Source organism: Phaenicophaeus curvirostris, assembly GCF_032191515.1.
Source record: "Phaenicophaeus curvirostris isolate KB17595 chromosome W unlocalized genomic scaffold, BPBGC_Pcur_1.0 scaffold_35, whole genome shotgun sequence".
Lineage (NCBI taxonomy): Eukaryota > Metazoa > Chordata > Aves > Cuculiformes > Cuculidae > Phaenicophaeus > Phaenicophaeus curvirostris.
In genome coordinates this window covers 2,097,745-2,123,270 of record NW_027206664.1, presented here as the reverse complement: position 1 = coordinate 2,123,270, position 25,526 = coordinate 2,097,745, and the positions used below count along the sequence as shown (strand labels likewise).

The following is a 25,526-nucleotide window of genomic DNA, read 5'->3' as shown; positions in this document are numbered from 1 at the left end:
TTCACAGAATGGGCACTGGAACAGGCTGCCCAGGGAGGTGGTTGATTCACCTTCCCTGGAGGGGTTTAAGGCACGGGTGGATGAGGTGCTAAGGGGCATGGTTTAGTGTTTGATAGGAATGGTTGGACTCGATGATCCGGTGGGTGTCTTCCAACCTGGTTATTTTATGATTCTATGATTCCTTAAAACCTACAATTTTGGGGAGCAGAGGAGTACAGCACTTCCCAAAAGCTGCATTGTATGCTGGGGCACAACCACCCTGGGCAGACGAAACCCCCTTCACAGTTCCAAAAACTGCTTATCCCAACATCACACTACAACCCCTCTCACCATTGCCCACCGGGATCCTGCCAACTACACCAATTTAAAAGATGACTGTATCTTGCCAACTGCACCAGTTTAAAAGACGTTGTAGTCCACATTTCTGGCCTTCCAGATATCTCAGAAGCCGACATGCCTGGATAAACCTGTTCCAAAATCTCTGCTGTTACCGGTGTTTTTTCCACCTGTTTTAAAGACAAACTCAATACTTTGATTAGTTGATGATGTCTCACATTAAATTTTGTACCTCCTGCTCCAAATATTATTTCTGTCTCTAACTGCTTTTGTAAATCTCCTCTCAGTAATGGTCTAGGGGCTCCTAGCAAACAAATTCATGTGTACCCACTTGTTTTCCAATTCATATTTAGCAGACTGCACAAAGAATGCTTTTTCGGTTTAGCCAGAAGCTCCTATTACAATCACAATATTTTATTTTGATCTGCAGGAATCGGTTGCTGGTTTACACAGAGGCTCCCATATCTATCAAGAATATAACCTTTTCACTCCCCATGCCCCAGTCATTCAAGCTCAGCTACAACACCTGGTTCCAATTCCTCTACAGTATGCACATTGACTACTTCTTAATTCCAGACCCCATTCTCTTGCCACGTTCTCTTGCCACTCCAGGTGATTTTGCAGACTGGAAAACATATCTGTACACATTACTCCACCCAATTCTCCTCACACCTCAAGAACAACATTAATTGCAACAAGGTGTTATGGCCACTTTTCCGCGTAATCAAGCTTATATACCAGCCACCACTGATTATCAAAGGCTTTTATCAGGGTTTATCTGTTTGTCCACCACTCGGTGGACCACTGATCCCCTTATGATCTAAGATCTTAATGATCTAAAATATATCCCAGCTGGCTCTTCTTTAAAGCGCAGCCACTCTGCCAGCCTCCCATCTTATGGGTTCTGTGTTCTGGCTCCCCAACCACAAATCACTTGCACTGCATAGGTGGATCTTTCCTTGTTGTCCTGGATCTTACATTCGGGACAACTCAAATCCCAACCCTATGTTACCCACAATTTCTTGTTACACCACATGCATTATGTCAGGATGCAATAAACACCCGTCAGTAATCCATATACAATCTGGACAAAATTCATAATTATTTCTACAACAAAACGAATACAATTTTGGACAAATATCCCATTTCACTAAAAGAAGGAATAAATCACGTTAAGGAAATGAATTGAAACAAGGGCAGTTCCACAGCAGGGACAAAGGTCAGGCCTGAAGACACAAGGGGGGGGGGGGGGAGGGGGGGGAGATAAGATAAAGACCATCAGAGGCAAACAGAAGACACAAAGAAACTCTGATATGCTTACAAGAGTGGGCATGCTAATAAGTTCCAAAAAAAAATGGACGTGGAACTTGTAACTGTTTAACCAGTATTTCCCGGAACCCACACAAACAGGTATGTTTAACCTGTATAGAAGTCATGCAGCCCGTGGGGACTCATTAGTGGGACACATTAGGTGGACTTAACCCATGTGTGCCCCGGCATTGTTTATTAAAACCATTCCTGGTTAATAATCGAATTGGTATTGATAATTGCGATTGGCTTTTCACATCATCACCACAAAAATAACACACACAACATTAACTTATTCACTTCAAAACGACATACAGAGACCACACATTCACTTCAGAACGACATATAGTGCCATAGTTGCAATTTCTGTGATTAATGTCACTCCACAACCAAGACCTCCTGACCACACCAACAAAAACCAGAAACCAAAATTAGTTAATACTCCTGTTACAACCCAGACCTTTGCAACTTCAAGTTGAGAAGAGGAGTCTCTCCGGAGAAATCCCCGGGGGTACCCAAGAGAGTCCCGATCTCAAATGGGTCCTGCAGCTGGGCAGAGAGGGTCCCACCTGGGTCGCCAATCTGAAACAAAGAAACTTGCACTTAACAGTTTAATTTAACCATTAAGGCAGGTACACTTTTATTCAGCAGGTACACTTTATTCAGCGCTGGAGAAGACTCGGGATTTGTCCTCAGAGTGCTTCTGCTGAGCAGTGATTTCACAGAAAATTTATACACAGAATTGTTTTCAAATTCAAAGTGACAATTATACTTGTTCCGGGAACCTCATTGCACATCCAGGGGGAATGAAATCAGATCAGCTCAGAGTCGTTAAGGTGTGGCCATATCTGAGTGGTCAATCTCAACGACTCTGGGGACAAGAAGATAAGGGTCCTTGTAATTATCTGAGTAGTTAATCTTGTTTCTAACACATTACAGTTGATGTTCCATCCCACCATTTACAAATCACCATTTCAGTCCAGAAGATGGTGGGTGTCCACACACAACACACAAACATGAGACAAGACAAAGAGGGACAGACAAACAGAGAGAGAGAATGTTGTGGAGAGAGTTGCAGAGAGAGAAAACAGACAGAGACAACAGACAGAGAGAGACAAACAAACAGAGCTTCAGGACTTCATGGGTTGTGTGTGTGTGTTTAAACTCTCCTGATCAGGTGGGGGGTGGGGTGGGGAGGAGAGAGGAGAGGGACAGGACAACAGGTAACAGGCTCAGGCATGTCCCTGCTCCCTAGACAAGTCCGGACACGGTCTCCAGCACTTCCAGTCTTGCCACTGAGTCTGGGGGCATACATCTCCTTTGAGCCATTCAACACATGCCAGGCCAGGTCCACACACTAGCTCAAAGACAAAATTACCAAATTCAGCTAGTGAAACTGAAGATTGTAAACATTAGGCATAATTACATTGCTAGCCAGTGCTGGGAAGCACTGACATAGTACAAGTTTGTTGGGGAAATGATGTGGCTCTGTTTGCAGTACTTTATGAAAAATCTATTTTGTTACCAACCTGAAGTGATTTCTGGCTGTTAATAGCCATGCTTGTGGCAGTCTGAGCGTAGTTCTGCCCTGAGCTCCTGTCTTGTTCTGTCAGCTGCCAAATGTCTCTGAAAGAGAGAAGCCCAGATGGAGAGATACTGCATTTGCCCGAAGAAAACTGCCATAATGGCTTTTACCATTTTTTTTGCACCCTGCCATAATGGCTTTTACATTCCTTCCTTTTCTTTGCTTAATGACCCTCACAAAAACGAATTTCTGAAAACCCCATGAGTAATTTCTTCCTTCTTAAGATCCCACACCGTTGCTCTAACATTCCCATATCTATACTGTAAGTCTTGGAAACTGAGCTATTTACACTCCCATCTCAGTTCACACTCTAACTCGCTTTTGACTGAGGCTAAGTTGTTCTGTTCACTGTCTTCAAACAATTTGGGACTTCAATCAAGGTTAAAGCTGAATAGAATCATCACCTTGCAATATTTCTGTAGTGGTCTTGAAATCAGCAGACAGAATTCTGGTAGCCCCTCAGGAACCCACCCTCAGGATTCTATGATTTTTTTTTAAATAAATGCTCTGTAAATGTAGCAAAAGCTACTCTACTGCTGTTGTTTTAAATGAAAGAAAAATAGAATAAAAAACTGGTATGTATGTCCAATCACCTGTACGCTAAGGCCTGCCCTTCTAATCAGTTCTGCATCTTTAAAGAACTCTTGATTTTTGAGGAGGCCCAAACAAATGATCAACCATGCAATGCACTAAATATTAAGATAAAACTGTGAAACATTACATGGTAAGAATGTTACAAAAACAATCACAAGCATTTAACAAATAACTGTTTTACCTACCATAAAAACTCCTTATCCTGTTACAGAGTTGTAATTAATAATAATAATTACACACTGTTAGCTTTGAAATTATTTTATTCTTTAAAGATCAGCGACTCATGAGGAAATTACAGTGCTGCTTTAATTATTATTCTTAGCGAGCTTCCAGCTTTCTGTTGTGGGAGGACACACTATGGGTAGAGGGACAGGGTGCTGATATGGGCCCTCCACCTGTTCCCCAGGGCATGCTGGGGATGCTGCAGCACAGTTGAAGTCTTGTGGAGATGTGGGGGGTCTCCTGAGGTAGTAGGAGCCAACAAGGAAAGACCTTAAGGGAAATATGGAGTGTTCCACTAAGAAGATGATACAGCCAATGGCCCAGCTGCAGGGCCTCTACAAAAGTACATGCAGCTTGAGCAACAAAAAGGAGGGTTTGGAAGCTACCATGCTGCTAGAAAGCTATGAACTGATTGCTGTTACTGAAGAGCAACACAAAGGATCTCCTGCCAGTCAGACAGCTCCATCAGGGCCCTAACTGAAGTGCCTCTACGCAAGCGCACGTAGCATGGGGAACAAACAAGAAGAGTTAGAGATGTGCACACACCTGCAGGGCTATGATGTCATTGGCATCACAGAGACATGGTGAGATGGATCCTATGACTCAAGTGTTGAGATGGAGGAATACAGGCTCTTTAGGAAGGACAGGCAGGGGAGACAGGAAGGGAAAGATGCCCTCCATGTCAGTGACCAGCTGGAGTGCATGGAGCTCCATCTGGGGATGGATGAGGAGCCAACTGAGAGCCTATGGGTCAGGATTAAAGGGAAGGCAGGGACAGGAGACATAATCGTAGGAGACTGCTACAGTCCACCTGACCACGTACAGCAAGTGGATGAGGTCCTCTATAGACAGATAGGTGCAGCCTCACGTTCACAAACCCCAGTCCTCATGGGGGATTTCAACCACCCCGATATCTGTTGGAGGGACAACGTAGCAGGGTCCAATCAATCCAGGAGGTTCCTGGAATATGTCGATGACAACTTCCTTCCCCAAGTGACAGAAGAGCTGATGAGAAGTGCTATGCAGGACCATGCTTTCACCAACAAGGAAGGGATGGAGGGAAATAGGAAGCTCAAGGGTAGCCTTGGTTGCAGTGACCATATACTGTTCTCATGGGGAAAAAGTTTCTTCTGGAATCCAATCGTAATCTCCCAGGAGCTACTTCTACCCATTACCCTTTGTCTTTTCCATGTGACTCCTCATAAAAAGGGAGTCTCCATCCTCTTGGTAGACACCCTTTATGTACTGGTACACAGTAATAAGGTCTCCCCTAAGCCTTCTCTCAAGGCTGAACAAACCCAGCTCTCTCAGCCTTACTTCGTATGGAAGGTTTCCTAGTCCTCTTAGATCATCTTAGTGCCCTTCTCTGGGCCCTCTCCAGCCTGACTGCATCTTTTTTGTACAGTGGGCACCAAAACTGAATGCAGTATTCCAGGTGCAGCCTGACAAGCGCTGAGTAGAGTGAGATAATGACTTCTTTATCTCTGCTGGTGATGCCCTTGTTGATGCACCCCAGCATCCTGTTGACTTTCTGTGCTGCAGCAGTGCATTGATCACTCATGTTGAGCTTGTTGGCCACCAGAACGCCTAGGTCCCTTTCCACAGAGCTGCTCCCCAGCTGAATAGATCCCAACCTGTGCTGCACTCCTGGATTATGTTTTCCCAGATGCAAGACCATGCACTTGCCCTTGTTGAACTTCATAAGGTTCTTGTTGTCCCACTCTTCCAGCCTATCCAGGTTTACCTGGAGGGTAGCTCTTCCCTCTAGAGCATCAACCTCCACAGTCAACTCATAGAATCATAGAATAGTTTGGGTTGTAAGGCACCTTAAAGATCATCCAGTTCCAACCTCCCTGCCATGGGCAGGGACATATCACTAAGTCAGGCTGCCCAATGCCCCATCCAACCTGGCCTCGAACACCTCCAGAGATGGGGTATCCACAACTTCCCTGGGCAACCTGTTCCAGTGTCTCATTACTCTCATGGTGAAGAAATTCTTCCTTACATCAAGCCTAAATCTGCCCCTCTCCAGCTTTTTTGTAGGACCCTTTCAGGTACTGTAAGGTCGCTATAAGATCTCCCTGGAGCCTTCTTTTCTCCAGGCTGAACAAGCCCAACTCTCTCAGCCTGTCCTTGTATGGAAGATGCTCCAGCCCTCAGATCATCTTTGTAGCCCTCCTCTGGATGTGTTCCAACAGCTCCATATCCTTCTTATGTTGAGGATTCCAAAACTGGACACAATGCTCCAGATGAGGTCTCACAAGAGAGGAATAAAGGGGCAGAATCACTTCCCTCGACCTGCTGGCCTGGTGTACTCAATCTTGCTGTCAATATCCCTGATGAAGATATTAAACAGCACTGGTCATGGGAGACTCTGGTGTAAAGAATGTTTTAAATTAGATAAGGTAAACTACATGTTCTCAGAGGAATGTACAAACATGTAGCAAGTCGCATTATTAATGTGCTTCTTTCCTTCTCTCTAGGTGCGCTTAATGATCACAGATGCTGCAAGACACAAGCTCCTCGTACTAGCTGGACAGTGTTTTGAAAACACAGGAGAACTCATTCTTCAGTCAGGGACCTTCTCCTTCCAGAACTTCATCGAGATTTTCACAGATCAAGAGGTGTGTTCAGAAAATTGTCTTCCATACATTGTCATGTGATGGCACAGGTTTTTAGAAGACTAAAAATGGACCTCCAGGTTGTTAGAGTTGGCGTTGGCTAACTGATGATGATGCTCTTTATTCTTCATTATAGCCTTTCTTTCAAGACATTTATTTACTTTAGGTTTGATGTAAATTGCTTAACAAAGGAATTACATTTTAATTTGGGGAATTAAATTGCAACTTCAAGAAAAGAAAGCCAAGGAACATTTTGACAATGGAAGGAGACAGTGCTTTGTTTAAAATATACAGCTTGCTTATCTAAGGTGCACATACAAATTGAATTTGACACCAGGTTCTTGCCTGGTGATAGCTAAGTAATAGGTAACATTAAACAAGACAGAGTCTATCTGTTGGAATGGCTGTAGGTTTTTGCATCACCTAACTGCTTGGTTTCTTTACTGTAGTGTTTAAAATTTTTCTAGTGAAATCTGTAGATCATGTGAATTTTACATACCAAAAATATAAGTATGCCAATGTTTAATGCTGTTTCTTTCATGACTTGTTATTTTGCTCTTACTCGGTGTACTGTGTCTGAAAGCTCCCATAGGGCAGGAACCCATAGTAAACAAGCTGTCACACTTAATTTGTCTGCTGTGTAAAATATATATTTAAATAAATTATTTGGTTGCAGCCCTAAGTATTTAGTTTCCAAAATTAATTAGGAGCATTTCAGTGGAGTGAGATTTGAAATTTCAGCACAAAAAAAGAAAAGTTAGCATGAGCTCCAGCATGACCTTATTGTATCCATTTGATCTTTTTTTCAAAGCCTATATTCAACATATGGTTGTAGGGTTGGGGAAAGAACTGGATTCTTGTTCTCTGAAATATGCATGAGGTCTAAAAGTCACTGTCAGTTCACAGTTACTTTACTGTGAAATTGCAAACCTGAGCTCCTTGCATCACTGGCTAATTAGTGACGCAATTACTTTATGACTGCATGCAAAACTAGGGGCGAATACTACCATTACAGTTAGGAAGATAAACTGTTGGCTGCAAAGTGGAGCAGTGGTGGTTGGTTATGAGTTACAATCACTGAGGACATGCCACAGTGGTGTGTATGCAGGGTGTACTCCCATGGTCTCCGAGTAAAGCTTACTTGGCTTGTCTCTGATGCTGACAACATGCTCATCAGCCAGCCAGCACATCTGTTTTAAAGCGTTGGCTTCCAGCTTATTGTCTCTGAAACCTTGGGATCCCACTACTTCTAAAAGATTTTACAAAAGCAAAGAAATATCATATTTGCCATACTGCAGTCTGTGTATGTGACATTTTTAAAGGGTCCCATTGAAGTGAAATTTTTAGGTGGTCTACAAACTGAGAATCATAGAAGCATAGAATAGTTTGGGTTGGAAGGGACCTTAAAGATCATCCAGTTACAACCCCCCGGGATTGGCAGGGACACCTCCCACTAGACCAGGCTGCCCAAGACCCCATCCAACCTGTCCTTGAACACTTCCAGGGATGGGGCAGCCACAGCTTCCCCGGGCAACCTGTGCCAGTGCCTCACCACTCTCATGGTGAAGAAATTACTCCTTACATCTAGTCTAAATCTGCCCCTCTCCAGTTTATACCCATTACCCCTAGTACTATCACTACAAGCCTTTGTAAACAGTCCCTCCCCAGCTTCCTTGTAGGCCCCCATCAGTTATTGGAAGGTCGCTATAATATCTCCTTGGAGCCTTCTCTTCTCTAGGCTGAACAAGCCCAACTCTCTCAGCCTGTCCTCATATGGGAGGTGCTCCAGCCCTCTGATCATCTTTGTGGACCTCCTCTGGGCCCATTCCAACAGTTCCATATCCTTCTTATGTTGAGGATTCCAGAAATGGACACAGTACTCCAGACGAGGTCTCACAAGAGAGGAACAGAGGGGCAGAAGCACCTCCCTCAATGTGCCTGCCATGCTTCTTTTGATGCAGCCCAGGGCACGGTTGGCCTTCTGGGTTGAGAGCGCACATTGACAGCTAATGTTTAGCTTCTCATCGACCAGCATCCCCAGGTCTCTGCAGGGCAGCTCTCAATGATGTCATCCCCCCATCCTATACTGAAATCGGGGATTGCCCGACCCAGGTGTAGGACCTTGCACTTGGCCTTGTTGACCCTCATGAGGTTCTAACAGGCCCACTTCTCCAGCCTGTCCAGGTCCCTCTGGATGACATCCTGTCTTTCTGGTGTGGCAACTGCACCACTCAGCTTAGTGTCATCTGCAAACTTGCTGAGGGCGCACTCAGTCTCACTGCCAATATCATTGATGAAGATATTAAACAGCACCCGTCCCAGTATGGACACCTGAGGGACACCACTTGTCACAGATCTCCATCTGGACATCGAGCCATTGACCACTACTCTCTGAATACGACCATGCATCCAATTTTTTATCCACCAAACAATCCACCCATCAAATCCATGTCTCTCCAATTTAGAGAGAAGGATGTTGTGGGGGACCGTGTCAAAGGCTTTACAGAAGTCCACATAGATCACATCTGTTGGTTTTTCCATGTCCACTGCAGTGGTTACCCCATCATAGAAAGCCACTAGGTTGATCATACAGGACTTGCCCCTGGTGAAACCATCCCAGCTGCCACTAATCACCTTCATGTCCTCCATGTGCTTTAGCATAGCTTCTAGGAGGATCTATTCCATGATCTTCACAAGGCACAGAGGTGAGCCTGACAGGTCAGTAGTTCCCAATGTCATTTTTTCTACCCTTTTTAAAAATAGGCACAATGTCGCCCTTCTTCCAGTCACCAGGGACTTCCCCTGACTGCCATGACTTTTTAAATATTATGGAGAGTGGCTTGGCAACAATATCTGCCAATTCCTTCAGGACTCTGGGATGCTTCTCATCAAGTCCAATAGACTTAGACATGTTCAGGTTCCTCAGGTGGTCATGAACCTGATCCTCCTCTACAGTGGGAGGGGGTTTACCCCCCTGTTCACCATCTTGTTGTCCATTGACCCAGGAGGGATGAGGAGAGCGGTTGTCAGGCAAGATTGAGGAAAAAAATATGTTGAGTACCTCAGTCTTCTCCTCGTCTGTTGATATGAGGTCACCATTTTCAACCATCAGTTGGGATACGTTCTCTTTAATCTTCCTTTCCTGATTGACACACCTGTAGAAACCCTTCTTGTTAGTCTTCAATTCCCTTGCCAAGTTCAGCTCCAGCTATACCTTGGCCTTCCTGACCTCATCCCTACACAACCAGGCAGCATCCCTAGGCTCTTCCCATGTTACCCATCCCTGCTTGCACTATCTGTGCAGTTCCTTCTTCTTTAGTTTAACCAGCAGGTCTCGACTCAGCCACGCTGGTCTCTTCCCTGTCCTGCCTGATTTTCTACATATGGGGACTGAGCTCTTGCGCTTTATGGAAAGCTTCCTTGAATATTTTCCAGCTCTGTTCTGCTCCCTTGTCCCCAAGGATCATGTCCCAGGAGGCCCTACCGAGTAACTCCTTGAAGAGATGCAAGTCTGCTTTCCTGAAATGTAGGGTCCTGAATATACTCCTCGCTTGCTCCATATCCCTTAGGACCTTGAACTCCACCATCGCGTGATCACTGCAGCCCAGGCTGCTTCCAGTCCTAATGTCACATTTGTTTGCTCCCAGAGTGATTTTGACTCCAGAAAAGAGAATGAGCAGTTACATCTCTGTGTCATCAAATAGTGTAAGCAATGGAACTGTCGATATCCTTTCTTTCACCATTTGAAATGCAAAACCATTAAAGCCTTTTCTAGGGCATTCCTGAACTCTCTATTCCTAACAGATATGATCTATATCTGGAATAATTTTTCTCCAGTGTTTCATTGGCCTAAACTACCAATGTTTTAACACTGTCTGCATTATGTGTGCTAACTTTTAGGAACAAAGAAAGTCAGAATCTAGGAGTATGAAACAGCAATCCAAATATGGTATAATATAAACTGGATAGAACTAACCCCAAACCGCAATTCATTAGCCTGGTATACTGCCGTATGATGTTTTATCTAGCCAGAAAGTTTGCCCTATGTGAGAAATGGTCTGTACTCAAGTTATCTCCTTATGTATGCAACAGACTTGGATTCCAAAGAAGTTTCTCCCTAATAATGTGTTTTCAACCCTGACCAAGACACTGCTAGAGATCCGTATCTATTTCAGAGCTGTGGTCTGTTCTGCCCCTCTTTTCTTATTTCTGTGATAAACAACAGGAATGGCTTTCCTATTTTTCTTATCTTTCATCCTTTTCTGCCTTTACTCCTTTCATTTGTTTTGCTTTGGTCTTTTCTTTGCTCTTTTTCAGACAAAGACATGTCTGGCATAAGGGTGAGATTTATTTATACTCCTCCTATCAAATGGTTTGAATACAAAGTAAGGCCAACAAAGAAAGACAAAAAAATATGTATTTTCTGCTTTATTTAAGTATTGGTATGATTATTTATGCTTAGATAACAGTTGCTGTATTTTTGTGTGTTTTACTTAACACTTAACAACTTTTTGTGTGTTGACTTAACAATTTAGTCTCTGCAAAGAAGGTTGTGGTATTTTGCACGATACTATGTAAGCATGTTTTGCACTAGCATTTTATGTCTGAATTACTTCTTTAAAATTTACATAATTTTGTAGTCTTTTAGTTAAGAACAAATAGAACAGAAATGGGCTTCATTTAACCTAATTTCATCTTAAAAAATGTCAAATGAAAGTATCTGTGGAACTGGGAGAAGGTATAAAATATATTTTTTCATGTTTGCGTTCTAATCTGGAACCACCAAATATTGGTTTTTAGTTCAGATTGAATGAAACAATAGCTTTTCACACTATGGCACAGAACTTTTTTTTTCTGTGCCTTCATTTCAGTAGCTAGTTTTGGTACTGGCATGTTGTCAAACACTGTCAAAATTAATGGAACTATTCCAGATTTTCACTTTTGTGGACCATGAGTTTAGAATCAAAATAATGACAAGAGCATTTTTAACCTTAACACTTTTCTTCTGGGTCTTTCTTTAACCCTGAGTTTATATTTTTATTTATAAAAATATATATATAAAGCATTATAAATACATCATATATTGCAAATATGATATACTATATATTTATATATATTTGTCATGGTTTAACCCTGGCTGGCAGCTCGGCCCCATAGCCACTTGCTCACTCCCCCCACAGTGGGATGGGGAAGGGTAAAAGTGAAAAAACACATGGGTTGAGATAAAGACAGTTTAATAGGGAAAGCAAAAGCTGTGCACATGAGCAAAACAAAACAATGAATTCATTCACTGCTTCCCATCAGCACACAGGTGCTCAGCCATCCCCAAGAAAGCAGGGCTCCATCATGTGTAGCAGTGGCTTGGTAAGACAAACTCCATCACTCCCAATGTCCCCCTTCCTCCTCCTTCCCCAGCTTTTATCACTGAGCACGACACTCTGTGTTGTGGATTATCCCTTTGGTCACCTGGGGTCAGATGTCCCGGCTGTGTCCCCTCCCAACTCTTTGTACACCCCAACATCCTCACTGGTGGGGTGTGGTGAGGAGCAGGAAAGGCCTTGGCTCTGGGTGAGCACTGCTCAACGAGAGCTGAAACATCCCTGTGTTATTAAAACTGTCCCCAGGACAAATCCAAACCAGCCCCACATCAGGTACCATGGAGAAAATTCACTTTCTCCCAGCCAAAACCAGAACAGATATACATATATACACACACACCTCAAAGTCTCACAAATACAAAACTTGCAACTGTTGGATTTTTGATGCAATAAATAATTTCTTAGTGTTCTGGAAATTTGTCCTGAAGTCAGTCTTGCTAACCTGAGAGTCAGAAGCTAGCCTACAGAAGAATTATAGTAATAATGGTGTCGTGGAATACATCCTGTGTGAGGAGAGGGTGAGGAAGGCAGGTGCCCCTGGAGGACACTGGCCTCCTCTGTGCTGCAGTCATTCTCTGCCTGTTAAGAGGATGTATTGTTTCCCTTAGATATTTGGCTAGCTCTTCTGAATGGGCAGGGGAAGCAGAGAGACTCACGAGCCAATGTCAGAGACAGGGACAGCGCTGACAGCATTAGCCTCATAGTCCTCATTCTCTCTAAATATAAAAGCTTGTACTGTCCTCCTATAAAGGATGGAGGAGGGAAAGGGGATCCTCGGGGTACTTTCCTCCTTTGGGCAATGAGGAAAGGACCTTTCCTCATAAGCTGCTCCTTTGCATTTAAAAAAATACAGTAGTAAACTAATTGTGCTAATGGGTTCCTTTAGTTTCTAGGACGGGTACTCAACAGTGCAGAGGAGAATGAAAAAGGTTTTATCTATCTTATCAGGAAATATTATGTTCTGAAATTGAATGTCATTACAAAATTATTTACATGCATCTTCATGTGTTTTTGTTTTACAATCCTAGATTGGTGAATTATTGAGTACCACACACCCTGACAACAAAGCCAGCTTAACTCTTTTCTGCCCTAAGGAAGGAGACTGGAAAAATTCCAACCTTGACAGGCACAACCTTAAAGACTTTATTAACATTAAACTCAACTCAGCTTCCATATTGCCAGAAATGGAAGGACTCTCTGAATTCACAGAGTATCTATCAGAATCAGTAGAAGTGCCATCACCTTTTGACATTTTGGAACCTCCAGCTTCAGGAGGCTTCTTGAAACTCTCCAAACCCTGCTGTTATATTTTCCCAGGTGGAAGAGGAGACTCTGCATTGTTTGCAGTGAATGGATTCAACATGCTTATCAATGGAGGATCCGAAAGAAAATCTTGCTTTTGGAAACTTATCCGGCACTTGGACAGGGTAGATTCCATTCTACTCACTCACATTGGAGATGATAACCTGCCAGGAATCAACAGCATGCTTCAACGAAAGATAGCTGAATTAGAAGAGGAACAGTCCCAAGGGTCTACTACCAACAGCGACTGGATGAAAAACCTGATCTCACCTGATTTAGGAGTTGTATTCCTTAATGTACCTGAGAATCTGAAGAACCTGGATCCTAACTTCAGAGTAAAAAGGAGTGCAGAAGAAGCTTGTTTTACTCTCCAGTATTTAAATCAATTGTCTATGAAACCAGAACCTCTTTTCAGAAATGTAGGAAATACCATTGACCCCATCATTTTATTTCAGAAAATGGGAGTTGGCAAACTTGAGATGTATGTGCTTAATCCTGTCAAAAATAGCAGTGTCATGCAATATTTTATGCAACAGTGGAGTGGTACTAGCAAAGATAAAGCTGAATTCTTGCTATCAGATGGCCAAGAACTAGACATTCCATTATCCTATTTCACCTCTGTCTCATCCCTGATTGTATGGCATCCAGCTAATCCTGCAGAAAAAATAATCAGAGTTCTGTTTCCTGGAAACAACACCCAATATAATATTCTAGAAGGACTAGAAAAACTCAAACATTTAGACTTCCTTAAACAACCAATGGTTACACAAAAAGACCTAACTGGGAACATTGCTAGTCCAGCTGTGAAACAAGCAAAGTTGAAACAACAAGCAGACAACAAGGACAGTCTGAAGCCTGCTGCAAAGACACCAGCAAAAAGGCCTGTCAGAACGGAATCTAAAGAAGAAACACTGGACCCTGCAAAGCCTAGTCCAGCACTGGAAAAATTTCAGAAACTGGAAAGCAAAGAAAAAATTCCAGTTAAAAAAGAGAAACTAGCAAAAGTGGAGACCAAGCCTATAGTGGTAGAAAAAGATGTAATAAATAAAGAACAACTAGTAAAAACTGAAATTCCTGAAAAACAAGCTACAGATGTAAAACCAAAAGCGACAAAGGCGAAGGCAGTAAAAAGGGAAGTCAAAGTAAAACCTGAAGAAAAGAAAGAGATAAAAGAAAAACTAAGGAAAGAGGTTTCTAAAAAAGAGGAGAAAACACCCATCAAAAAAGAGGAAAAAACCCAAAATGAAGAGATCAAGCAAGAAGTTAAAAAAGAGGTGAAAAAGGAAGAGAAGAAGGAAACTTTGAAGGAAGTAAAGAAAGAAGCTCCACCAAAGGAAGCTAAACGAGAAGAGAAAAAGAAAAGTAATAAGGAAGAAATAGAAGCCAAAAAGGACATCAAAAAGGTTCCTAAAGAAACAAAGAAGACAGCTACTCCTTTGACTGAAGTCAAAAAGCCATCAGCAAAGCTTAAACCACAAAAGAAAGAGGAACTTGCTAAAAAAGAAGCAGTACCTGCTGAAAAGCCAAATGACAAAGGAAAAATTAAGACTGTGAAGAAGATCAAAGTCAGTGGAGCACAAGTTGTCCTTGCAGCAGTTGAAGCCACTGCTACAACTACAGTAGCTGCAGAAATTATAGCTACTGGAAAAGAACTTGAAGTGGAGAGATCCCTTATGTCTTCACTAGAGGATTTAACAAAGGATTTTGAGGAATTAAAAGCTCAAGAAGTAGAAACAATAAAAGAAACAAAATCTCAAGTTGCGCTTATAGAAGATGAACTGAAACTCACTGACACAGAGCAAAAAGAGGCCTTTGAAGTCCAAAAAGAAAAATTAGATAATGAAGGACCTGCTGAGTCATCTGATGTAGGCATAACTACCACAGAAGCTGAGGGTGAGTGTGAACAAATACCTGAAGAATTGGAACTTGTGGAAAAGCACAGGGTTGATGACAATGAAAAGTTTGAAGACAAGGGAACTGGCTTGGAAGAATCATATGAAGCAGGAGATTATGAGGAAAAAGCAGAGACAGAAGAAGCTGAAGAACAAGGTGAAGATGAAGAAGAAAAGACACCACTGGAAACCCCAAAACCATATATGGAGGAAGCAAGAAAAAAGGAAGAGAGTTCAGAAGAAATAATGACTGAAGCAAATGCTAACATTAAAGCCAAAAGCTATACTGAAAACACAGATGATGAGGCATCAGATGAATGGGCTGAGGAAGACAGGGAAGAAGCAGTAGAAAAAGCAGAAACTGAAAAGACTGAAGAAGAGGAGGAAGACAAAGCAGAAGACATAAGAGATGAAGAGGAGACTGAAAAAATAGAGGCTGAAGAAAATTATGTAATGACTGTGGTAGACAAAGCTGCAGAAGCTAGTGAAGTTGAAGATAAATATGACCTACTCATAATTACACAAAGAAAACATTCAGAGCCTCAGTCTCCAGCAGCTGAACCGGCCTCTTATATCCATGATGAAACATTACCTGGTGGATCACAAAGTGAAGTCACTGTTTTTGATGAAGAAGATAGAGATCAACCTGAAGAATTCACTGCTACTTCAGGTTATACACAGTCTACCATTGAAATATCCAGTGAACCAACTCCAATGGATGAAATGTCTACACCTCGGGATGTCATGAGTGATGAAACTAACAATGCTGAAAGTGAATCACCTTCTCAGGAGTATATAAACATTACCAGGTATGAGACATCACTGTACTCTCAAGAACTTGCTAGACCTAAACTTTCTCCACTTCCAGATGCTTTTAGTGGATTATCAGAAGGATCCAAAATAGAGGCCACAGAATGTAAAGACTATAATGCCTCAGCTTCTACCATCTCACCATCTTCTTCATTAGAGGAAGACAAATTCTGCAAATCTGCATTCCAAGATGTATATTGGCAAAAAGGAAGTGAAATCCAAGGCACTGCCAAATTAGAAATCAAAGAACCCTATCTAGAAGATGGTGGTAAACATAGTCCAGCCAAGAGTCCAGCTGAGAGTTTGTCTCCTCCATCACCCATTGCCAAAACACCATTGAGTGAACATAGTGTGAACTTTTCACTCACTCCCAATGAGATCAAGGTCTCAGCTGATCCTGTCCCCATTGCTACATTGGCTGATGTACATCAACAAGTTGCTGAAGAACACTGTGAAAGCCCTGAAGATAAAACATTAGAAGTAGCATCTCCCTCACAGTCTGCTGCTGGCAGTGCTGGCCATACACCTTATTATCAGTCTCCCACAGATGAAAAATCCAGTCAGCTTCCCTCTGAAACCAGTGAAAAGTTGACAGAAGCTCCTGGTAGCTTTGAACTCAGTGAAGTTAAAGATGAGTATGCAAAATCCAGAATAAGCCCTATGGATGAGCCTGTGCCAGATTCAGAATCTCCTAGTGAAAAGGCTCTCTTACCTCTACAGAGTCTACTACTGATAGGTTCAGAGACCACTTACGATACATTCTTGAGTGCTGATGTAGTGTCTCCCAGCAGAGATTATGGAAGTCCTTCTGAGGGGAAACCTGAAAAAGAAAAATCAGCTGTTCAAATGATCTCAGCTTCTGAAACCAGCTCTGGGGGCCTTTTCCAAGAAAAACAAGATGAAAAAAGCATGGAGTTTATGGTAATTAAGGAAGGCTTCAGCCAAGAAAGGAAACTGGAGGATACAGAACCCAGCAGCTCTCAGTCTTCGCTGGTCTTGGATGAGCAGAAGTTAGCAGGTGATCTCTCACCTACTCAAATAGATATTGGTCAGTTTGGTTCCTTAAAAGAAGACACCAAAAAGTCGATTTCTGAAGGCACCGTTTCTGAGAACTCTGCGACTCCAGTTGATGAGGTTGTAGCAGAAGACACCTATTCCCATATAGAAGGAGTAGCTTCTGTCTCTACAGCATCTGTTGCTACTAGTTCATTTCCAGAACCAACTACTGACGATGCATCTCCTTCTTTGCATGCTGAGGTTGGATCCCCCCACTCTACTGAAGTTGATGATTCCCTTTCAGTGTCAGTTGTACAAACACCAACAATGTTTCAGGAAACAGACATGTCTCCATCTAAGGAAGAGTGCCCAAGGCCCATGTCAATTTCTCCACCAGATTTCTCACCTAAAACCATAAAATCAAGAACCCCGGTGCACGATCACAGATCTTCAGAGCAATCAATTAGGCCAGTACAATCTGGTCAGGAGTCCCCTGAGCAGTCTTTAGCAATGGACTTTAGTAGGCAATCTTCAGACTGTCCTACTGTAGGCACTAGTATACACCATATATCGGAAAATGGACCAACAGAAGTAGATTATAGGCCTTCAGATATACAGGAGACTACTTTTGCACAGAAGATTTCCCCTGTGGAGCAGTCATCTTACTCTCAGGAGAAGGACATTTCAGAAATTATTTCAGTTTCTCAAATTGAAGCTTCATCCTCAACTTCATCAGCTCATACACCTTCTCAGTTAATTTCACCTCTGCCAGAAGAAACATTTTCAGGTGGTGTTCCACCCAGAGATATGTCACTACATTCTTCTTTTACCTCAGAAAAGGTGCAGAGCCTTGGAGAAAAGCTATCACCAAAGTCTGACCTTTCTCCATTAACTCCAAGGGAATCTTCTCTGCACTCCCCTAGTTGTCCAGATTCACCTCCTGCAATCACAGATGTGGTGTCAGCTAGTCACATATCTTCGTTGTCGCTGCAAGTGTCCTCTGTCAAAGCATCTGGTTACCAGGATCCCCTAATAAAGCACAGTCCAGAACCTTTAATCAGCCCAGTAAAAGAAGATTCAGAGAAAAGCAGCAGGTCACCAGAACAACTTAGTTATTCTTACAAGGCCACAGAGAAAGCTACTAGGTCAACAGAGGATATTAGCTACTCCTATAAGACAGTTGCAAAATCTATATCTCCTCAGGCCACAGATTTTTCCTATGAGATAACAGGGAAAGCTACTAGCTCACCTGAGACTACAGATTATTCTTATGAGATGAAAGGGAAAACCACAAGGTCACCAGAAGTCACAGATTATTCCTATGAGAGAACTGGGAAAGCTATCAGATCCCCTGATGCTGTGGATTACTCCTATAAGACAACAGGGAAAGACACCAGCTCACCTGAAGCCACAGATTACTCATTTGAGACAACTGGGAAAACCACCAGGTCATCCAAAGCTACTAGCTATTCCTATGAAGAAAGTGCACATTTTACTTCAGGAAAATCGTTAGCAGAATCCCATCAAGATGTTGACTTATGTCTTGTGTGCTCATTTGAATATAAACAATCTAAAACTGAACTTTCACCCTCATTTATCAACCCAAATCCCCTTGAGTGGTTTGCAAGTGAAGAACAGTCTCAAGATCAAGAGAGGCCATTAACTCAAACTGGGGGAGCCCAGTCACCTTCTAGGGGAAAGCAGCAAGGACAGCAGTGTGATGAAACCCCCCCCACATCTGTGAGCGAGTCTGTCCCATCACAGACTGATTCAGATGTTCCCCCTGAGACTGAGGAATGCCCTTCCATCACTGCAGATGCTAACATTGACTCAGAAGATGAGCCAGAAACCATTCCGACAGACAAAACAATTACATACAAACAAATTGACCCACCACCTGTCCCAGTGCAGGATCACAGCCCTTCCTCTAGGCACCCTGATGTCTCCATGGTTGATCCAGAGACTTTGCCCATCGATCAGAATTTGGGTAAACCTTTGAAGAAGGACCTCAAAGAAAAGACAAAGACAAAAAAGCAGGGTACTAAGACCAAGTCGTCTTCTCCTGTTAAAAAATGTGATGTTAAATCAAAACAAGTGGCTTCACCAAAACCAAGTGTAAAAGAATCTTTAGACAAAATTTCCAAAACAGCTTCTCCAAAAAAGGAGTCTGTGGAGAAGGCAACCAAAAATGTCTCTAATCCGGAAGTAAAGTCTCGAGTGGAAGAGAAAGATAAGGACACCAAGAATGCAGCAAATGCAACATCCAAGTCAGCTAAGACTGCAACCACAGGTAAAGACAGATAGGAGTTCCCTAATTTTAAGATTTTCTTAGTTGTTGCAGTGAAGTTAGGTTGCCTTTATATCAGCTGAGAATGTGGTTTGTAGCAAAACCCCAAAGAAAGGCCGTGTTTTAAATATAAATCAGGTGTGTTAAGGCTATATTTAAATGATGGAATTCAATGAATTAACTTTTGCAGTCTGAGAAACTTGACGTGTCACTTTGCTCAGATGTAAAGAACTAGAGCGAGAGTACATTAAATATAAATAACTTAATACTGTCTGAATTGTTAACCAACTGATAGAATTAAAAGTACCGCATTTGTAGGTGAAGTGAAATCAGTAGTAAAGTGAAGTATTTTATTCATTGTAAGAATCAATGTAGGCACAATGTTCTTAAAAAATAATGCAATTTAATATTGAGAGAGGCAAAGGTACTATCAGATGTTGGATGCTTTTATTACTTTACTGGATTAATTATAAAAAGAATATTTTAAAAAAATGATGAGTAGTAAGAGCACTTTCAGTGAGCTGAGTATGTATATCACATAATTCTGTTAAAGTGTTATGCCATCAGTGATGACTAAATATACAGAAAATTAATGTCATTTTGAATGACTGATGTGTATTCTAAGCAGTAATAAAATATGAATTAGATTACTGAAGGAAGCATTATACTATGTTACTTCCACCCAGCTTAGTGTCGTCTGCAAACTTGCTAAGGGTGCACTCGATGCCTTCATCCAGGTCATTGATAAAGACATTGAACAGGGCTGGACCCAGCACTCAGCCCGGGGGAACCCCACTTGTAACTGGCCTCCAGCTGGAGTAAACTCCATTTCCCACCACTCTCTGGGCCCGGCCAGCCAACCAGTTTTCCACCCAGGAGAGTGTGCGCCTGTCCAGGCCAGAGGCTGACAGTTTCTCAAGCAGAATGCTGTGAGAAACTGTGTCAAAGGCTTTACTGAAGTCCAGGAAGACCACATCCACAGCCTTTCCCTCATCCAGTAGCTGAGTCACTTTATCATAGAAGGCAATCAGGTTAGTTTGGCAAGACCTGCCTTTTGTGAACCTGTGTTGACTGGGCCTGATCACCCAGTTCTCTTGCATGTGCTTCATGATAGCACTCAAGATCACCTGTTCCATGACTTTTCCTGGCACTGAGGTCAGACTGACAGGCCTGTAGTTCCCTGGATCCTCCTTGCGACCCTTCTTGTAGATGGGCACAACATCAGCCAGCCTCCAGTCCAGTGGGACTTCCCCAGTCTTCCAGGACTGCTGGAAGATGATGGAAAGGGGTTTGGCAAGCACATCCGCCAGCTCCTTCAATACCCTTGGATGAATCCCATCCGGCCCCATAGACTTGTGGGTGTCTAGTTGGGCTAGCAAGGCTCTAACCACCTGCTCTTGGATCATGGGAGCCTCATTATGCTCCTCTAACTCCTGGGTTTGTACACAGATGGAACAACTTTCTTTACAATTAAAGACTGAGGCAAAGAAGGCATTAAGTACCTCAGCCTTTTCCTCATCCCCTGTCACTGTTGTTCCTTCTGCGTCCAATAGGGACTGTATGGTCTCCCTAGTCCTCTTTTTATTGCTTATATATTTATAGAAAGATTTTTTGTTATCTTTCACAGACTTTGCCAACCTTATTTCTAGTTGGGCCTTAGCCCTTCTGATTTTTTCTCTACACAGTCTCACTTCCCTCCTGTAGTCCACCCAAGAGGCCTGTCCCCTCTTCCAGAGCCCATAAACGTTTCTTTTCTTCTTGATACCTCTCAAGATCTCTCTGTTCAACCAAGCTGGTTTTTTTCCCCTGCCAGCTTTTTTTCCGGAGCATGGGGATGGCTTTCTCCTGAGCTGCTAGGATTTCCTTTTTGAAGAGCTCCCAGCCCTCATGGGCTCCCTTGCCCTTAAGGACTGTCTCCCATGAGACTTTGCCAACCAGCCTTCTGAACAGTTCAAAGCCTGCCCTCTGGAAATTTAATGCTACTGACCTGCTAATCACCCTCTTCACTTCACCTAGAACAGAAAACCCTATCATCTCATGGTCACTTAGTCCTAGGCGTCCACCTACTGCCACATCCCCCACAAGGCCTTCTCTGTTCACAAACAGCAGGTCCAGGAGGGCACCTTCCCTTGTTGGTTCATTCACCAGCTGTGCAAGGAAGTTGTCTTCCACGCACTCCAGGAACCTCCTAGACTGCTTCCTTTCTGCTGTATTGTACTTCCAGCAGATATCAGGAAGATTGAAGTCTCCCACAAGAACAAGAGGCATTGATCTAGAGATTAACCCCAGCTGTTTATAGAAGAGCTCATCAGCTGCTTCTCCTTGGCTGGATGGTCTGTAACAGACTCCCATCACAAAATCTACCTTCTTATGGGCTCCTCTGATTTTAACCCACAGGCACTCAATCTCCTCATCGCCACAATCCATCTCAACAGTGTCCAAGTCCTCCCTTACAAAGAGGGCTACCCTGCCTCCTCTCCTACCCTTCCTATCCCACCTGAAGTGTTTGTACCCCACTACAGCTGCACTCCAGTTATATGAGTCATCCCACCACGTTTCTTTGATGGCAACGACATCATAGCCTCTTTGCCCTATGACAGCTTCCAAGTCTTCCTTCTTATTACCCATGCTGCGTGCAGGTTTTTACAAGGAGCAGGTCTAGGATTCTGTACAAGCAAATCAGCATTCAACTGCCTGTAGCTTCCCCATTTTACGTTTACATGTCTTGGTTAGTAGATGCTTTTCAAAGCAGCAGTACAGTTACACATGCTGTAAATTTCTCTAGCACTTTAGCTTTATAATGAGATTCTTCCCTGAAGCATCCTTCTCAGGTATACACTAGAGCTGAAGACAAGTCTCTGACACTTAAGTGTAAGATGTAATGTCTAATATTTTATCCCATGTTGGTATCTACAATTCAGAAAGATATATCATAGATTTTTTATATTGAAAGATGAAAAAAATTTTGCAATATATCTAATAGTTAAACACTCTCTAATTCAGGAAATCTTTTCATATTATGATACTTATTTGACATATTGCCCTATAATGAATGACCGGTCACACTAGACAATTGTGTTGGACTTTCTTGACTTTATAGTATGTGATCATAAGTAGAGTGTATTGCTCAGATAATTTAGTCTACCAAACATCATCCTCCATAACATCATGAGAAGGCCAATAAAACTTAAATGGTGATCATCTGGATACAATTACTGGTTGAATCCTGATTCATATCGTGATCCAGTGTGTAGCAAAAGTATCTTTTTCTGGTAGTATTTTTGATGTGTGTGTTTAAACTTTGAACTTCCTTTTGACTGAACCTCTTCTTAGAACAGATGCTACACTATATATAGCAGCAAAACTATGCTTCCCTTTATTTTTTTTGTGCTAAGTGGCTAGTTTGTGTATGCAAATAAAGATCCAGCAGGCAAACAAACACTTGTTCCCGGATTCCTGAAGTACTTGCTTTAGGAAGTATCTCTGTTCTCCCAAGTTCCTCATTGTCCCTCTTTCTGCTAACATGTAGTACCTTCCTGATGCACCTGTAAGACAGTCTGAGCATATCAACATCTACTATGTGCTTATACCCCAAATCTAAGGACCACTTCTGCATGGCTTCCCGTGTGACCCTAGCTTTTAGAATCATGCATACCTGAGACTTTCAAAAATCTGTATTTCTTAACTTGAAAAATAATATTGCCATTTATGGAATGGTGATTCAGTAATCACAGCTCTTTGTAATAGTAGTATATTACTGGGAAAGGTTCAATCAAATATTGGTTATGTGGTAGTGAGTTTTTACTGTATTATATAGTTAGTTACTTTCATTCCATGTTCTTCCTCTGAGTACAATCGTAATTAGCATACAACAAAGCTGGAACCTGCCATTAGATGTAGAAGGGTAATGCCATTATTGTTTCAGGGGACACAGAAGTACAATTCTAACTATGTAATGCTTAAGCAACACTAGCAATTTTAAGAATACCATCTCAGTGGTTATAATAGTAATTGATGAATTACTGTATGAATTCCCTCTGTGCTCGGCACTGGTGAGACCGCTCCTTGAATACTGTGTTCATTTCTGGGCCCCTCACCACAAGAAGGATGTTGAGGCTCTGGAGCGAGTCCAGAGAAGAGCAACCAAGCTGGTGAAGGGGCTGGAGAACAGGCCTTATGAGGAACGGATGAGAGAGCTGGGGTTGTTTAGCCTGGAGAAGAGGAGGCTGAGGGGAGACCTCATTGCTCTCTACAACTACCTGAAAGGAGGTTGTGGAGACGAGGGAGCTGGCCTCTTCTCCCAAGTGACAGGGGACAGGACAAGAGGGAATGGCCTCAAGCTCCGCCAGGGGAGGTTTAGGCTGGACATTAGGAAAAAATTTTTCACAGAAAGGGTCATTAGACACTGGAACAGACTGCCCAGGGAGGTGGTTGATTCACCTTCCCTGGAGGTGTTTAAAAGACAGGTGAACGAGGTGCTAAGGGGCATGTTTTAGTGATTGATAGGAATGGTTGGACTCGATGATCTGGTGGGTCTTATCCAACCTGGTGATTCTATGATTCTATGAATGCATTTTTTTTAACCACTCTGTGCTATATTCTTTTGTTGTTTGATTTCCAAAGGACCTGTGAATAGTAAGTCAGCAAAATCTACAGCAGTGCCTCCAGGATCTCCAGTGTACTTGGATCTGGTGTACATTCCCAATCACAGCAATAGTAAGAATGTCAATGTTGAGTTTTTCAAGAGGGTGCGGTCATCCTACTATGTGGTGAGCGGGAATGATTCTGCAGCTGAGGAGCCAAGCAGGGCTGTTCTGGACTCCCTGCTGGAGGGCAAAGCCCAGTGGGAGAGTAACATGCAGGTAGGCTCTTCACTAGTATTTTTACCTGGAAATTTGATCTTCTCTGGGAAGCAACTACAGGAAGACAGAGTGCCTCTGGAGTTGGCAGCAGCTGCTGGGGACAGTAGTACCCATCCTGGGCACCTTGTTTCACCAGTGATGTGAGAGGACACCCAAGTGAAGCACAGAGCTATACCATACTCAGCTTCTCCCCATTTCTGTCTTTTCTGACCTATCTCTGGAGAATAAAACTGTTGGGAACTGGTTTACAGGGCCATTTGTCTATTTCATCTTGTTGCTATACCATATATGATCCAAGTTTGGAAATTTTGCAGTTTGTAAGTAGGAAAGAAAAGTGAATGTTTCATGGTTTATATGGTAATTATGTGCACTTGAAAACTTCATGTGTTTTTCCAACATGATAAATAAGTAAAAAAAATATATGGCCATAAGCTGAAGAGCTATCAGTGCAGACTAAAGACTGCTACTTCTCTGGAAAGTTGCATCTCAGCACATTAGAGAACCAAGGTTTTATTTTCATAAACTGCTTCTTTACAGTTATTTTGTCTTATCAACATGTTTATTTATTTCCTTTTATCCGTTCATTTATTTAAGCATTTATTGAACAAAGACCCACTCTTTCCAAAAGGGAATCATACTTCGTGGCCGGGACTTCTTACATAGACATTTTTCTTATCAGTTGTTTCTGTTGTCCATTCCTCAGGAGTTCTGTTTTGTGTTGCAGGTGACCTTAATCCCAACCCATGACTCGGAAGTGATGAGGAAATGGTACCAAGAGACCCATGAGAAACAGAAGGATCTCAACATCATGGTTTTGGCAAGCAGCAGCACTGTTGTTATGCAAGATGAATCTTTTCCCGCATGCAAGATTGAACTGTAAGAACAATACCATGCATCAGAATATTTAAAATTATTTCCAGAAATTCTTCAGTTTGAAAACATCTTTTCTAAAAAAATGATCTATTTCAACTGCTGAACTGCACACCTGCAAAATGCTATATTGTATCATGCTGCTACAACTCACTAATATTTTTCAGTCTGTCCTGATTGCTAAGGGAAATAAAAGTATTCCTATAGTAGGGTTTAAATTACCGTGAAAATACAAATCCAGTTTCATCTCCGCTGACATTTTAAGACTCTGTATTAGCAACTCCAACTGACTTCTGCCAGGTAGTGGCATTTACCCTCTAAAGAAACACAGAGAGAGAAAAAGAGAGAGAGAGAGGGGAGTAGGAGGTGAAAGTAGTAAATAATTAGATCTCCAATAGTCTCATGGCAATAGTTGCATTGCTTACTTCAGTCTGTTTATGCACTTACACGAATAGGAGGTTTT

At 42.4% G+C, this 25,526-nt stretch overlaps 1 protein-coding gene across 1 annotated transcript in view; it reads left to right on the top strand.

Annotated features, from left to right (window-relative positions):
* The window catches only part of LOC138733823 (microtubule-associated protein 1B-like), a 153,559-nt gene extending 128,329 nt beyond the window's left edge, over nt 1-25,230 (top strand). Inside the window, exons 4-7 of the mRNA XM_069881305.1 lie at nt 6,529-6,669; nt 13,073-19,334; nt 23,955-24,193; nt 24,918-25,230. Of these exons, the coding sequence (XP_069737406.1) occupies nt 6,529-6,669; nt 13,073-19,334; nt 23,955-24,193; nt 24,918-25,073 (6,798 nt within the window). The 3' untranslated portion in view covers nt 25,074-25,230. The remainder of the gene's footprint in view (nt 1-6,528; nt 6,670-13,072; nt 19,335-23,954; nt 24,194-24,917) is intronic.
* The last annotated feature ends 296 nt before the right edge of the window (nt 25,231-25,526 follow it).